Genomic DNA, 15090 nt, shown 5'->3' on the forward strand with positions numbered 1-15090 from the left:
CCTTCTGGAAAGATGAGTCCAGGCGTCACCTCTGGGTCTGGGTCTGGGTCTGGGTTTAGTTTTTGTGTTCTTCCTGGGGTGGGGGGACATGGCAGGTGTGGCCATGGGCCCTGTTGGAGCTGGAAGGACGAGCCTGCCCCAGCGGCCCTAGTGAAGAGTGGGGCAGGGCAGGGCAGAGCCTTTGCAGCAGGAGCTCCCTGTGCCACGTTCTCCCTCTTCCTCTTCCTCCTGTCTTCTGCCTGGTCCCACCCACTGGCAAAACACTAGCACAGAAGTGTTTATGGGTTTCTCATCCAAGCCAAATAAGGCAGGGAGCTCACTCAACTGGCAATTGGCACAGGCTGGGGGAGGGCGGCTGGGCTTGGGCCAGGACCCCTGCCCTGGCAGCTGTCATCTGGGGACTTTGATCTTCCCCTGGCCCCACCTGGCCCCTGCAGAGCTTCACAGGCAGCAGAAGAAGACAAGGCCCAGCAAGGTGCCCACCAGGCCAGGTCCTGCTGCTGTGGGGGCTCTGGGGACTCAGATGACTCATGTCCTTTCAGCCTCTGTTCCCTTCTGAAAGAGGAAAGTCTGGGCCAGGCAACCTGACCCCCTGCTATCTGTTCCACTTCCTCCAGTCTTTTCAGTCAATTCGCTGTTGCTGACTCCAGTAATTCAGGAAAACATTATGGGTAGGACCCCTTCTGCAGGGGGAGACACTGACATCAGCTTGGTGCAGATCCCCCTGGGCCTTTTATATGTTTACAGACATGCAGACATGTAGACTGTTTTGTTTTAATTTTAGTATTTGTACAGAAGGGGTCATAATGTATGTATTTGGCTCTCTGTGGCTTTTATCACTCAACAGTGCCTGAGAGATTGGTGCATGTGTGTCAGGCATGGTTGTAACTGCAACCCTCCTGTGAGGTAGAAAGCTAAGACTCTCACTTAACAGCTGAGCAAACTGAGACAGACAAGATTGGACCTGTTCCTGGTCATCTAAACAGTCACAAAGGATTGGGGTCTGAGCCCAGTGGTGCAGTTCTTCATGCCACATGCCACCATGCGTCTGTTCCATGACACACAGGGTTCCACTGCACGATGTGCCACCCTGTGGCCCTGCCCTACTGTTGGATGCAAAGGCCATTCCCGTTCTTTCCATTCTGGTGCTCCAGGGTCTGCCCTGTCTCATAGGTCTGAGGCCTCTTTCCTCAGGGCACTGTGGAATGGGCTGTGCATTTTCAAACTCTGCCTCTGTGTCAGGCTGGAGAAGAAGAGCCCTGCGTGAGCGGTTATGGGCCATAGATGGATGTCAGAGGGGAGAGGAGCTGGGATGGCTGAGTGATGATGGGTGGGAACAGAGCTCAGGAGAGGCCAGGGTGGCCCCTAGGCTGGATCACTGCTCATGCCGAGGTTGGAGAGCAGCAAAAAGACCACTGGACTGGGGGGACATGATTGGGCCCAAAGTGGGGAGCCTTGAATGCTAGACCAGGAATTGAATCTGCTCTGGGTGCTACCAAAGGTCATAGTTCCTCGGCTGGCCATTCCGTTGCAGGGGGAAAGTCAGGACAGGCCACCGTCTGGGAACCCCACTCGGGTTGTGGGAGCAAGGCTGTGAGGTTGATTGAGGAAGCCCTTGGGAATTCCTTCCTGGACTCAGCCCCTCTGCCCCTGTGAGGGCTTGTTGATCTAGCCCTATGCCCCCTCTGCCAATTAAGTCTGGGCCTGGTAATAGAGGCACAGAGGGTGGCCGGGGGTTTCCTGGTCCAGCCTACCTAAGACATCTTCTGGGGCCTGCTGAGGTCTATGAAACTGTGTCAACTGGCAGAGGCCCTTCCTGCCTCCTGGGGCATCTGCTGGAGCAGGGCTGCTTGGGGAGCTGCTCTGTGACTTGAGACCCTCACTTACTGGGATGTCTTGGGCTGAGATTGCCTATGAAATGGGGGTCACACCTCCCTTGGAGATTGCTGGGAGGATCCTAAGGGGACACCCTGGGAGCAGCTTCTGGCCCAGTGCCACCTCCTGAGAACCACTTCCCAACATTCCCCGTGGCCGTCAGCCCTTGTTCCAGCTGCTGTTTCCTCTCCCTGTGCCCTGGGCACATGGTGTCCACAGTCCTCCCAGAGCCTGGCCCTCACCACACCCATATCACGGGCTGTCCTGTACAGGGCCAAGGACCCCCCACCCCAACCTCACAAGCACACTGGGTCCTGGGCCAGGGGCTTCGGACAGCATCCTGCTCAGAGTCCTTCTGCAGCCCTGCCTCGTGGCCTAGGTGCACTCACCTCCAGCCCTGCGCTCTCGGCACACAGCCTCCAGGCAATGTGAAGTGGAGTCCCCTGCCTGTCCTCAGGCCAGGGGTGCCTCCCTGCCTAGGCCTGAGCCCCTGCTGGACACCAGGCTGTGCTTGGGCAACTTGCACACCCTCGTGGGCCCGGTGTCCCCCACTCACAGACAGGGAGCCATGCTCCAGGCACAGCTGCCCACAGGCTCCCAGACGGTGGCCGAGAGCCACTCCCTGCCAGGCCATTGTGGCCCCTATGGGCAGTGGGGGCTCTCCCTGCTGACACCAGCCTTCTCCGGCAGAGCCCCACCCACTCCTGTGGCTCTGGCCCCAAGTGTTGGACAGCACCGTGCAGCTACCAGCTCAGGCCCTCTAGGGCCTCACCCCGAGCCAGGCTGGAGTTAGAGGAAGTGGCCATATGGCTCCAGGACTCGGCCTCCCTGTATCCTCAGCTGTACTCCTTCTCCTCATGTGGGAGCTCTGGCCAGACCCGGTTGTGCTGGGACCCAGGGTCGCAGCCCCTTGGCTTGGCCCTGGTCCCCCAGCAAGGTCCCCCACCTGTTGGCCACTGCTGCAGACCTGCTATCCTGCCCCTTCCCCGGCGTCCTGCCCCTGAGGCTCTCCTATGGGGTATGGGGCGTCACTGCCGCCCCTCTCCCTTGGCCTGGGGGTGACCCTCCTCTATGGGAGTGGGGCCTGGGGGCTTGGAGGGTGGGCCACTTGGCATGTCAGGCTGGCCTAGATGCACTCTGTCTCCTGTCTGCAGGTGGAGGTGATGAGAACGGCCCTTGTGGGTGCTGTGGGAGCATGTGGGACAGGTTGCCAGCCCCGTGCCTGCACGGGGACAGTGGCATGGTGGCCATGGGTGTGTCCACCTCCTTTCAGGCCTCCCGCCTCTCCGTGGGGCACTGGCAGCCCTCTTGCCAGCTCTCCTGGGGTGTGAGGCCATCTGCTCAGCTCGCTGATCTGACCCTTGTGCTTTCCACACCTAACGCTGCCACAGACCACAACACCACGTCTTTGCTCACACTGTCCCCCACTGGCTTCTGACCCTCCCCCACACTCTGTAGGTCCCAGCGCCCTGGAGGTCCCCAGCTTACCCTGCCCATGCCAGTCCTGCCTTCCTGCACCAGTGGTGTGGCTTCATGCTCCAGGCGGGGTGAGTCTTTCCTGGAGCCTCCCTGCAAACGGGGTTGTAAACACCAGCTTCCAGTTGCTGTAAGGCTCCCAGGGGCACATGCATGTGAGGTGCCACCACATGCACTGTGCCCACTGTGTCTGCTCTCTAGGGAGGAGACCGGGGTCAGAGCAGGCCTTCCTGGCTCAAGCTCCCACAGGGAAGGAGGATCTGGGAGGTCCAGGTGGATCCTCTTCTGGGGCGTAGGCCAGCCTTGGGGGGCTTGTCCCAGGAACTGCATCCTGACCCGAGTCTTGGGTGTCTGACGACCCCTCGGCAGGCCCCATCTCTCTGGAATGTTCTGCTCCTCATCCTCCCTCCTGACCCAGCACTTGGTTTCCTCAGCAGCAGGATGAGGATCTGTGGGTGGATGCTGGCTGGGCCCTTGCGTCTCTGCCATGCTGGGTGTGGCCACAAAGGGTTAAGCATGTGCTGGTGGGGTGAGGGGGGCCCTTTCCTGCCGGACACAGCCCCTCCCAACCCTATTGTTGCTGGCTCAGGAAGAGGCATGTTTTCCCCATGAGGTCACAGGCCCAGCCTGCCTGGGCACCTCCTGACAGGGAGGTGCCCTGTCCCCCCTCCTCCAAATATCTTGGGCTCCCACCTCCCCTCCAGCCAAATCTCTTCCTTCTCTGCTGGAGCCTGACCAAAAGCTGCTCAGGTTGCCCCAAGTTGTAGCAAGCCTTCAAGACCAAAAGCAGTGTCACCTCCTCCAGGCAGCCTGCTCTGATGTCTCCCCCCTCTGGCCTTCTCCGCACACAGAGTCCCAGTCGAGGCCACATCGGTGCACTTAGACCAGCAACACCGCTGGCATGTGCAGGACAAACAGACACAGGGGTGCGTCCAGGGAAGCCCTGGATCTGGAGCCAGGAATCCTGGCAGTGCCGTTCCCCAGAGCTCCTCCCCCGAGAGCTTGTTCCTCATCTGAGGAGTGGGCAGCGTGAGCCTTGCCTCTTTGCTGTCTCTCTGTGCCTGCCTGAGGTCCCTGTGCCCTGCTGGCAGCTTTCTGCCCCGTCCCTGGTCTCTGGGGCCCTTTAACGGGGGAGGGGCAGTGGGCTGGCCTATAACCGGTGGGCCTGGCTTTCCTGCTCATGCCTCCTGAGCTGGCATCCAGGGCTGTCCAGGCGCCACCCGCCTGCCCAGGGCCAGCCTCCTGGCAGGGCTGACAGCAGGAGATGGAGTCAGGGAGACCAGCCAGGCCAGCCCGCCCACAGCCCATCTCTGGGCGAGCTGGCATGCTCTGGCGGGACGAGCTGGCATGCTCTGGCGGGACGGGCAGGCTGCCTTCCGAGACATCCCAGGGCCCCCGGGAGAGCTGGAGCCTCAGTTTCCTCTTCTGTGTTGGTGGGGGTGCTTGCTGCCCAGGGATGCTTTCTTTCCTGTCCAGCTCTCCACTCTGTCCCAGAGCCTGGACCAAGTGGGCCGCTGGGGGCGTGTGCATTGAGTGAAGGAATAAACACAGGAACAAGCCAGTTCTGGGCCTTCCAACTCCCCCGGAGCAGGCCTGTGGGGGTCATGGCACACAGTGGATCCAGGTCTCTGGTGGGGGCAGGTGTTCTCCCAGGGTGGGGGCAGCGTCCTCGGCTGGCCCCTGGCAGCGCCCTGTGCCCTGCCTGCTCCTCGGTGCTTCCCACGCCTGCGCCCACCCGCGCCCCTTGGCTCGCTGCCTCTCTGATTTCCCGCTTTTGGCAGATGGAGCTTCTTGGAGCCTCTTTCCCTCCCACTTGGCCTGGGGTGAGCAGTGGGGGAGGCTGGCCTCCCCCTGTCTCCTCACTGTGTTGTCCAGCAGCAGACCAGGCTGGGACAGCCCCTGCCGCCCGAAGCCTTGGGTTCTGGTTTCTGAAATCCTTCATAGATTTCAGAGGCCGCTTATGTTGGTAGATTATACATCCACAAAATGTATTGTTTTAACTGTTTTTAAGTGTACAGCTCAGTGGCATTAAGTACACTGCTGTGCAGCTACCACCACTGCCCATCTCTCCCCAAACTGAAACTTGGTAGCCGTGAGACGCGAGCTCCCTGTCCCCGTCCCCCAGCCTCCAGGTCTGTTTATTGGGCTTGCCAGACGTGCACCTGCCCCTGCTCCCCGGGGCCTGTGTTTCTGCCTCTAGGAGGCTTCCCTGGTGCCTTGCCCATGCTGGGCCTGTCACGGGCATGGACACCGTCCCTGCTGCACTTTTATGTGGAGGCAGGGACCTGCAGAATAGGCTCTCGAGAGAGTTCCTCGGATGGGTGGACAGACAGATGGACCGATACCGCCTCTCACCAGGCTGTTGCAGCAGGGGAGGGTGCTGCCCTCTCTGGGGGCAGGGCCAGACAGGCATTGGTGGAAAGACAGACAGAACCGAGTGTGCACAGCTCTGGAAAGCAGGAGGGACCTTAGAAGCCTTTGCAGTAAATGCTTTTTCCTCTTGCCTCTTGGGCCAGATCAGATCGATTGTTTTTTATGAAAATACATAATTGTTGGAAAACTTTAGATTTAAGAGAGCTGAGCAGATCGCTACCGCTAGAGCACGTCATGGAAGGAAGAGGGGTCCTGACCATAGGGACCACTCTGGGGGACGGTGTCCGCTCAGGAGGAGGGCACTGCTTGGGGCCCAGGACTCTCCTGTGGCTCACTTTTGTTGAGCCACCACTGCTGCCCCCAGTTTGCGGCTCTTCGGGGTTTCCTCATTTCTGGGGTGTAGAAAGGGTTTGGTCCATGGTGGGTAGGAAGGGCGGGGGCCTCCGTTCATGGAGCTCATCCTGTACCCTGCCCACGCTCAGCTCCTCACACGGCGCTCCCCATCAGCCTCCCTGAGGACCCTCTGGGCGGCAGCGGCAGCCCACTGTGCACACGTGGACACCCAGGCCTGTCTGGCATCGGGCGGTGGTGCCTCCTGCCCGAGCCTCTGGTCACCACTGTGCATTTTCTGAGCTTCTGGTTTAGGGCGAGAGAGCTGGGGGTCCTGGGGACTGTGGTGAAGGGAGAAACAAAGGCAAGAGCGAGCTGGCCAGTGCCTCCCTCCAGAAGACATCCTGGGGAGGGTCACAATGAGGCGCTTGGATGGGGACAGACGGGGGAGAGGCACCACTGGCCGCACCCCAAGCCTGGGCTTTGGGGTCATGCGGGGCACTGTGGCCAGAGGTCTCATGTGGACAGGGGTGCTGAGCTCTGTGCTGAGCCCCTCTTTCACCTCCGCCCCCCAGGGTGGAGACAGCCGAGGGGACTCTAACCATGGCCCAGCAGAACCACAAGGGGCCTGAAGCCCACGGGCCAACCTGCCTCTAGCACTGGAGGGAGGAGTCAGCCATCGTCACCCAGGTGGCCTCCATGGAGAGCAGGTGCCCTCTGCATAGTCAGGATGTGTGTCCTGCCCTGGGAAGGCCTGGAGAAGTTGCTGGGACGGGTAACCAGAGGCCCTGGTGGGGGGCTGTCTTCCTGGGTGGGTAGGTTCTCGTCACAACCCACAGGTGGGACCCCGTGTCTGGCCGCTGGGTGGGTGCCAGCCCCAACCCAGACGTTCTCACAGAAGAGTCGCTGCCCAGCAGCTTCTTCCTCAGCCTGGCTCTGTCATCTGGCCCCTTCATCACAGAGGGGACGACGTGGCCTGGCTTATTTTCAGAGTGTCCAACTGTTTTGGCCCTGGCTGTCCAGAGTGGCTGCTGTCGCTGGACGCTGGAGCCGTCGCTGGGCTCCCAGGCCTCACACTTGGGGATCTGTGGGGGCAGAGGGCGGATGTAGTCTGGCAGGCCCCCTCCAGGAGACTGCCTCTGGGCTCAGGCTTGGAACCCGCTCCCCTCGGTGGGAGAGCCCAGTCGACGCCACCTCTGCTCAGTAATGGAAGGTTGGGCCAAGGGGTCGGGTCGTCCAGGAAGGGAACAGGTGCTCACGGTGAGAAATGGTGACTCGCCCATGACCTGCCCTCTCCCGGGGTCTGGAGTAGGCAAGACCGGGTCAGCATGTGTCAGCTCCAGGAGGCAGCGGCGGTCTGAAGTACAGAGGGGACGGAGGTGGCTCTGGCCCTGGAGATTCGCAGTGATGCCATGTACTGTGTAGTGCGTGGCACCCTCTCCAGCACCCCAAGGAAAACTGATGGGCCCGCGGTTCCCCTGGGGGTGAGACCCACATCACGAGCCTGTCACCTCCTGACAAACCTCATATGTTCTTGGGAGGAGACAGGCTTGGCTCACGAGTGGTGGGCAGGGACTCCTGCTCTCTGACTCCAGGTCCCCTGGCCTCCCTAGCAGCCGCACAGCACTTCGTCAAGTTGGTGCCAGCACTGTGAAAATGTCAGCGAAGCCCTCTGGGGGAAGCCATGTTGCTTGCGCCTCTGACACAGGCCCCAGCGCGGGGGGTCAGCAGACCTGGGAGTTGGAGGCAGGCTCCGGTGACCTGGACAGGGCTCAGCCCCCACCACACAGAACAGATTGGCAGGCGCTGGGGCGGCGAGGGGGCATCAGAGGTGGTGGATGGCGTTGTGTCCAATGGCTCTGTGCGTGTGTTTGGGCTCCCAGAACTGGACACCAAAAAACGTCTGCTGTCCTTACTGCATGCTGATTAAAAGATTAAGATTTTAGAAAGGAAGAAAAGCAAGTTAGAAAATCAGTCACAGCCTCAGGGTCCACCCACAGGAGGACAAGCACCTGTACTGTGCGTGCGTAAGAAACACAGGAAGATGGTAAACCTCAGATGTGTCGTGTTGGGAGCGAGAAGGTCATGTGAACGTAGGGATGCATGTGGCCTCGCGGGAGTGCTGAGCTTGGCACCTGGCAGCACTGTCCTGAGGGCCAAGGGGCTGGCCGTCCCCTTTGCCCACACATGCTGACCATCTGTCTCCTTCCGCAGCCTGCCTGTTCCGCATCAACGCACTCTCTCTGGTCTACCTGCTGTCACTGCTGCTGCTGCCCTGGCTCCCGGGCCCCACCCGGCACGGTGTCCCAGGTAAGGGGCTTGGCGGGAGAGGAGCTGGAACCCACTGCTCAGAGGGCTTTGTCCAGTGGACCCAGCCCAGTTCCCACAGTGGGAGGGGTGTTGGGTATTTGGGGCAGAAACCTGTACCATGATGACCTACACTCAGTTCCAGCTGAGCCCTGGGAGACAGACCTACAGCACGATGTCACGGGGGACAGTAGCAGGAGGGACAGAGAGGACCCTTCTTCTTGGGACTCTTGTCACCTGCCCCATAGGTGCTTAGTGTCAGTTTTGTGCCAGTTTTTCAGTGAAAGCAGCGGTCAGGGGCCTGTCCCCAAAGGCTGCTCAGCCCCCTATGGGTAGGGAAGGGCCCCCAGCCAGCCTTTAGGGTTTGGAAGGTAAAGAGGCTTAACGGGGCTCCTCGGGGAGGTGTGTGTGAAGGACAACCAAGGAGGGCTGAGGGTTGGGCGGGGCCCAGGTGGGGCATAACTTCCTGGAACCTCTGGAGGGCCACTTGTGCCCACGGGCACTGCCCTTGTGGAGACTCTGGGCACAGTGGACGGCTGCTCTGGGCCTGGGGGAGCTGCTGTCGTGTCAACACAGCTGAATGGTGTAAAACCACACACTTTGGGGCTGGAGGTCAGATGTCTGACGTGGGTCTCACGGGGCTAAAGCCAAGGTGCCAGCAGGGCTGAGTGTTTTCTGGAGCCTCCAGGGGAGACTCGTGTCCCTGCCTTTTCCAGCTTCCAGAGACTTCTGCATTCCTGGGCTCATGCCCCCTCCTTCCTCCTTCAAAGCCAGCAGAGTCTGGTTGAATCTCCTTTACATCCCACCTATAACAACCTTGTGGTTACCTGAGCCCACCGGACAACGCCGGATACTGTCCCTGATTACGGTTGCTGGTCTCAGCTGATTAGCAGCCTTCATTCCATCTGCTCTTCTAACTCCCCTGCGAGGTCCACATGTTCACAGGCTCCAGAGATTAGGATACGGCCGTCTTTGGGGTCCATTCTGCTTACCACAAGGTCACCCCCTCTCTGGCCTGTTGACATATGGCTCTGAGTACCCCTCAGGCTGCCTTCTAGCTCAGGGTGCTTTGGAGCAGGCTCTGGTCTTGGAGCACGGGCAGCACTCAGGGGTGCAGAGAGCAGAGGAAGGTGTTTTGGGGAGGGCCCAGCACAGGCAGAACGCTGGGAGCCACTGGAGACTCAGGGCCAGACCCCTTCCAGGACTCACAGCTAGGGCTGGACGGGCGCCTCTCTCTCTCCTGGTCCCGATCCCAGGCCTCTCCCTCCCTCCACGGAGCCCATTCTGTCTTCTCCCAGGCCCTTGACCAAAAAGCCACTTATTCTGTAAATACTTCATGCCCCGTGTGCGATTGGGAACACTTTTCTCCAATCAGTAGTGGGAGAGCTCAGCCTCCCAGCCAGACCAGGGGAGACCTGGAGACCCTGCCTCCCTGCCTGACCCTCCATGTGTCCATCTGTCCAGTCTCCGAGGCCCATCAGGGACAGAGACGCTGCCCAGTTCTTCCAGGCAGGAGAGGAAAATGTGAGGCCTGGCTGAGCTGCCTGCGCCTTTATGGCTTACACAGCTGCCGGCCTTGGCACCAGCCCCTGGTGGAAGATCTGATGCCACCCATCCCTGGGAGCACTGCCCTGGCCCCGTCCCCACATAGGCGTCAGCCTGACCCTCTGGGGGCTGGGGGCAATCTGCTGGGGGTGGCCAGGCAGGGGCAGGGGCTGTCACAGAAGCTTCAGGGCTGCAGGCAGACCCTGGGGAGTCAGCTGCCAGAGAGCTGCATGGCATTTAGGGGCTCATGGAAGCCCCATCCCTGCCTTAGAACAGAACCTACCTTTGAGGCTGCTCTCAGGAGAGAGATCCTCCCCACCCTTCACCCCCTGTACCCAAGGGGCCTGCAGTGGGGCCCTACCCTCTCCGCCATCAGCCTAGCTCAGCCGTGGAAGCCTCTAGAATCCTCCCAGGCCCCTGGCCTCCCTGCTGCGATGGCCTGGGCTGTAGCTCTGCTTTTGCTCAGCTGCTGTGTGAAGGTCCAGGTCCTGGGATTCAGGGCCGCGGCTGAGAGGAGCGTGAGGATGCTGCGAGTGATTCCGTCATCCTCATGCCCACATGTTGGTGGCTGTGGTCCCAGCCCCCCTTCAGGGCCTCTCTCAGCCCCTACCCAGGACAGAGGTTGGTGCACAGCCCTCAACCCCTGTGCCCTGCTCCTGCGCTCGGTGACACAGGTCACAGCCATGCTCTTTGGCCTCCAGGTTGATCCAGGTTTTGGTGCAAGGGCGCGTTCCTCTCAGCCTCTCCTCCTGTTGCTGGGTGGGTCTCATGGCACAGACCCTTCGTCTGCCCCCACCTCTCTAGACTCTCCTCCGTGTGTGTGTGGAGGGACCCCTCTGCAGGTGGTGCACAGGGTCCCTTGGCTAGTCTCACACACCACACGAGTCAGCCCTGCCCAGCTCGTGTCTGGAGAGTAATGTCTGCATACAGCTCTGCTGAGGGGTGGGCACCACAGCCCCGGGCAGGGGGCGAGGCCAGCTCAGAGGAAGGAGGTACTGCCAGCAAGGGCTTCATGGGTGGGCTTGGATGGGTCTTCCAGGCTGAAAGGGCAGCAAGGGATGGCCTGGGGACAGAAGGTGGGGGTGCCTGAAATGCAGGAGAGGAGGTTGGGGTCCATGCTGAGGCAGGAGACGCCCCTGAGCTTTTACAGCCTGGGCAGTGGTCTCAGGGGCTGTGGGTCGATAGATCCGCTGTATGGACTATGCCCCTGTCTGCGATGGCCTCTCCCTCCCTCCTGCCAGAAGGACCCGCCTCTCAGCCCACTTCCTGTTTCCCTAGAGAGCCTGCCAGAGCCTGAAGCCCCCCGTGGGAGCCCCTGCCCCTTTTTTTGGATGGGCAGTGGCCACACTGAGCCCCTCCCCACCGCAGACAGGGGGGTCGCCTGCCCTGGCAGTTGTGGCAGGGGACAAGGACTGTGGGCGGATGGGCCGGGGCCAGACAGTGGTTCAGGAACAAAGGCTGAAGGCAGCAGCCAGCCAGGGCGGGCGGGTCCCTGGCTGGAGCCTCAGTCGCTCCCTTCCCCAGGATAGAGGAGGTGCTGTGGGCCGATGTGGCCTGTGATGGGAGGGTCCTGCCTGGGCAGGAGCCAGGTGGGGAGCAGGAAACCCCCCCGGCCTCCCCTCAGCCCAGCTGCTGCTGCCGCACTCGCCCCTGGAAGGGGCTACTGGGTGGGGCCCCTTGGCCTCCATGCAGGCCTCGGTCTGGGTGTCAGAGCTTTGTCTTGGTGGTTACACAGGCTGCAGCAGCCAGGCCAGGGGTCCGTGCAGTGGAAACACTTCTCTAGTTGTCTGACCACGAGCTGGTGCTCCGAGCCTCAGTCTCCTCATCTGAAAGATGGGGAGTGTGGTAGCAGCCACCCCTGGGTCAGTGATGCAGGCTCGGGTGCAGTCTGAAGGCTGAGCAGGGCCCCCACCCAGCTAGCCATCTGGGGAAGGGCTTGTAAGCTGATAAGTGGGCTTTTCCCGGAGTTGTCAACCCCACCATCTCTAGGTCATGATCATATTTGCCAGGCCTGCTGCTGGTGAGCTGCCTTTTCTCCTCCCAGGTGGTTCCCACCATGCTGGGGCCCACAGGGCAGCAGGGGTGGTCATCGCACCCCCACCCCACCTTGCTTCCAGACCCCACCGTGATCCACAGGTTCTGCAGAGTCTGGCCTAGAATGTCCCCCAAAGCCCACTGCCCCTCTTCCTGCTACAGGGCCTTTGCATGGGCTGTTCCCTCTGCTCAGACCCAGCCCCACCCTCCACCACTGAGCGCCACCTCATCCAGCTAGTGCCACCTCCCCTCGGATGTGCATCTCTGCAGGAACCTCCTCTGATCCCCAAGCCAGGTCCCCCCGATTTGCGTTCCCTGTGCCACCATGGCGGTCCCTGTGCTGTGGCATTTCTCGGGGTGTCACTCTCCCCAGCCAGATGGAATCCCACAGGGCAGGGACTGGTCCTTCTACGGAACATCCTGTACCTCATGTGCTTCATGATCAGGTTCCTGGAGAAAGGACAGGCAGCACCACCCCGGTGACTATAGCCACCAGTCACCTGATCACCCCCAGCGCCCCTCCCACTCCACTGTCAGAAGTGGAAGGGACGACCATGTGCAAGACTCACAGCTCAGGTTCCAGGGGAGACTGGAGGAGCCCCATTCCCCCCATCAGGCTGCAGGTGACCATGCTGTTCAGAGGTGGAGGGGAGCGGGGCCTCCTGCCCACTCTCCTGCAGTACCTCCTGGCCGGCCGGACTTCCCGGCTCTGCAGAAGACAGGCAGGCATGGCAGGTGGGAGCCAGCACAGCGGAAGGTCTGAGCCAAGCAGGGGAGGAGGCCCCTGCTCCCATGGGTTCCGGGCAGGGAGGTGGGGGTGCTGAGCTCTGGAAGGTTCTGTCGTCTGGGAACCCTGCACGGCCTCCCACTGGTAGCCAGCTGAGCAGCCTTCCCTCCTGTGGACTCCAAGCATTGGGCCCTGTGAGGGCTTTGGGCCGGATGTTCCTTTCGGCCTCTACCCTTCTTTCCCCCCACCTTCCACTGCCTCCACCCTGGCCTTCCTCTCACCCTGCCCACTGCAGGTCAGAGGTAAGAAGGGTCAAAAGGTCAGGGCCTGTAGGGACGCTAGAAGGAGAAATCAGAGAAGCTGGTGCAGGTCCCTCTGGGACTCCTCGCCTCGCTGAGCTGGGGTGGCATGTGTGGCTGTGACAGTCATCACTCCAGAAGGGACAGCTGAGTGACATCCTCTGGGCCAGCCCTGGAGCCGAGGAGACTGAGGCCAATTCTGAGTCTGTCAAACAAACATTGTTTGTGACCCCAAAACAGTGAACAAAACAGACACGGGCCCTGAGCCTGCTGGGTTCTGGGCAGAGAAAAGAGGGCCAGATATGATGGTGCCATTTTTGCAGCCCCCAATCTGGACACTGTCTGTCCCCGAGCTCCAGGAGGTGGTGGGAGGAGCCTGTGCTGCTCCCTGCGTAGGTTCTCGGTGCCGGCGTCATCTCAGGGTCTGGCTGGGATGGCGCAGTGAGTGGCCAGCAGGGGTGAGGACCTGGCGGCTGCTCCCGCCCCTGTCCGAGTGTGAGCTGCCCACCCACTCACAGAGAGCAGAGGCGAGGCCAGGGCCCCTGAGGCCTCCTCTGCGGCCGCCCGGTCTCCTCCCTTCCCGCAGCCCAAGGCCACCCTGCAGGGTGGACTAAGTCCAGAGCACCCCCAGGGACAGGGCCTGGCAGGGCCCATGGTGGCTGGATCAGGGCGCAGCTGCAGGGCACCATGTCCCACTAGGCACACGGTGCTGAGGGACGGAGGCTGCGGTCTGGGGCCACACCTCCCTACGCTCCGGAGCTCCCACTCTCAGCTTCTTCTCCCACAAAGCGATGAATGAAACAAGGTCTGAGATGCTCTCAGCCCCATCTGGCTGAATGTTCCCTAGGGACTGGGTACCACGTGCTCCACCACAGGAGCCTCTTAGCCCACACACCCCCACTAGGAGGCGGCTACTCACCCCACTTTTCTCCAGAGACACCCTGGCCCACCCCCACTCCAGACCACCTCTTCTCTGGGCACTCCCTCAGCGCCCTCACCTTCAGTGTGTGCTGGGAGGCAGAGAGGCCATTGCTGGGGTCCCTCCTTTTACATTCCCTCAGGGCTTGCAGAGCCAAGCAGTGACACAGATGTTTGCTACATGAGTGCACACACCCACAGGTGTCTCCTCCAAGCCCAGAGGGCCTTTTCCTTTCTGTGCTGGCCTCTGTCCCCTCCTGCCTGCATCCCAGGAAGGAGCAAGGCCCAGGCAGCCAGGGGCCAGCACCAGCCCCCAGCCAGCCGGCTCCACAGGCTGTGCTTGGCTGTTTGCTCATTGTGTGACCTTGGGCAGGCCCCTTCTCCACTCTGTGCCTAGTTCCTCTTCTGTAAATCAGGGGTCTTGATGGTGCCCACTCCGCAGGGCTGCTGGGAATGGCCTGTGAGATGGCGTGTGAAGGGTGTCGAGCAGCCTTGGATGGAGCAAGTGCCTAACGAGGGTCACCGCTGCACGAGGGTCACTGCTGTTGCTGGAAGCTTCAGCCACCTCCTGGGGGGGCACCGGCTATGGTACATGCTGTGGGCCAGCCTGCTGGGATCCTGCAACTGTGCTGGATGTGTATCTTGGGCCACGCGGACGTGGCCTGGTTGGGGGCTGTTAGCCCAGGTGGAATGGCCTTGGCTGGCCACCCCCCTCCCATCCTCCTTCCGCTGTGTGTCAGCCTCATGCCTGCTTGCTCTGCCCGCAGGTCACACTGGCCGCCTGCTCCGGGCCCTGCTGTGCCTCAGCCTGCTCTTCCTGGTGGCCCACCTCACCTTCCAAATATGCCTGCACACCGTGCCCCGCCTGGACCAGCTTCTCAGGCCAAACTGTGAGTTGCTGGGGGCAGGGGGGCTAGGAAGAGAAGGGGGTGCCAGGGGATGCAGTTGAGGGAAAGGGGAGACCCCAGTGGACTTTCTGAGCTAAACCGTAGGGCCTGCGGAGGGTGAAAGGGAGAGAGGCAGCCTCCACAACCCTGCAGGGACCTTGGGTCTCTTGGGGCGGTGGCTCAGCCTCATCAGCTGCCCTGCCACCTGGGCCTTGCCTAGTGAGGACCAGCCCCTGAGCATTGGCCATGATTTATGTCCGGCCTGGATGGCCCAGGTGAAGCGCTGCCAGTAAGGACCTGGCCTAGGGGTCTGAGCTGA

General features: G+C 61.3%; 1 protein-coding gene across 2 annotated transcripts in view; it reads left to right on the forward strand.

Moving 5' to 3' along the window:
* PIEZO1 (piezo type mechanosensitive ion channel component 1 (Er blood group)) overlaps positions 1-15090 on the forward strand; it is a 65336-nt gene that overhangs the window by 23213 nt on the left and 27033 nt on the right. For both annotated transcript variants that reach the window (XM_063109346.1, XM_063109347.1), the window contains exons 2-3: positions 8269-8364; positions 14652-14774. In XM_063109346.1, coding sequence (XP_062965416.1) covers positions 8269-8364; positions 14652-14774 — 219 coding nt within the window. The remainder of the gene's footprint in view (positions 1-8268; positions 8365-14651; positions 14775-15090) is intronic.

This window comes from Cynocephalus volans, chromosome 10 (assembly GCF_027409185.1).
Source record: "Cynocephalus volans isolate mCynVol1 chromosome 10, mCynVol1.pri, whole genome shotgun sequence".
In the NCBI taxonomy this organism is placed as follows: Eukaryota; Metazoa; Chordata; class Mammalia; order Dermoptera; family Cynocephalidae; genus Cynocephalus; species Cynocephalus volans.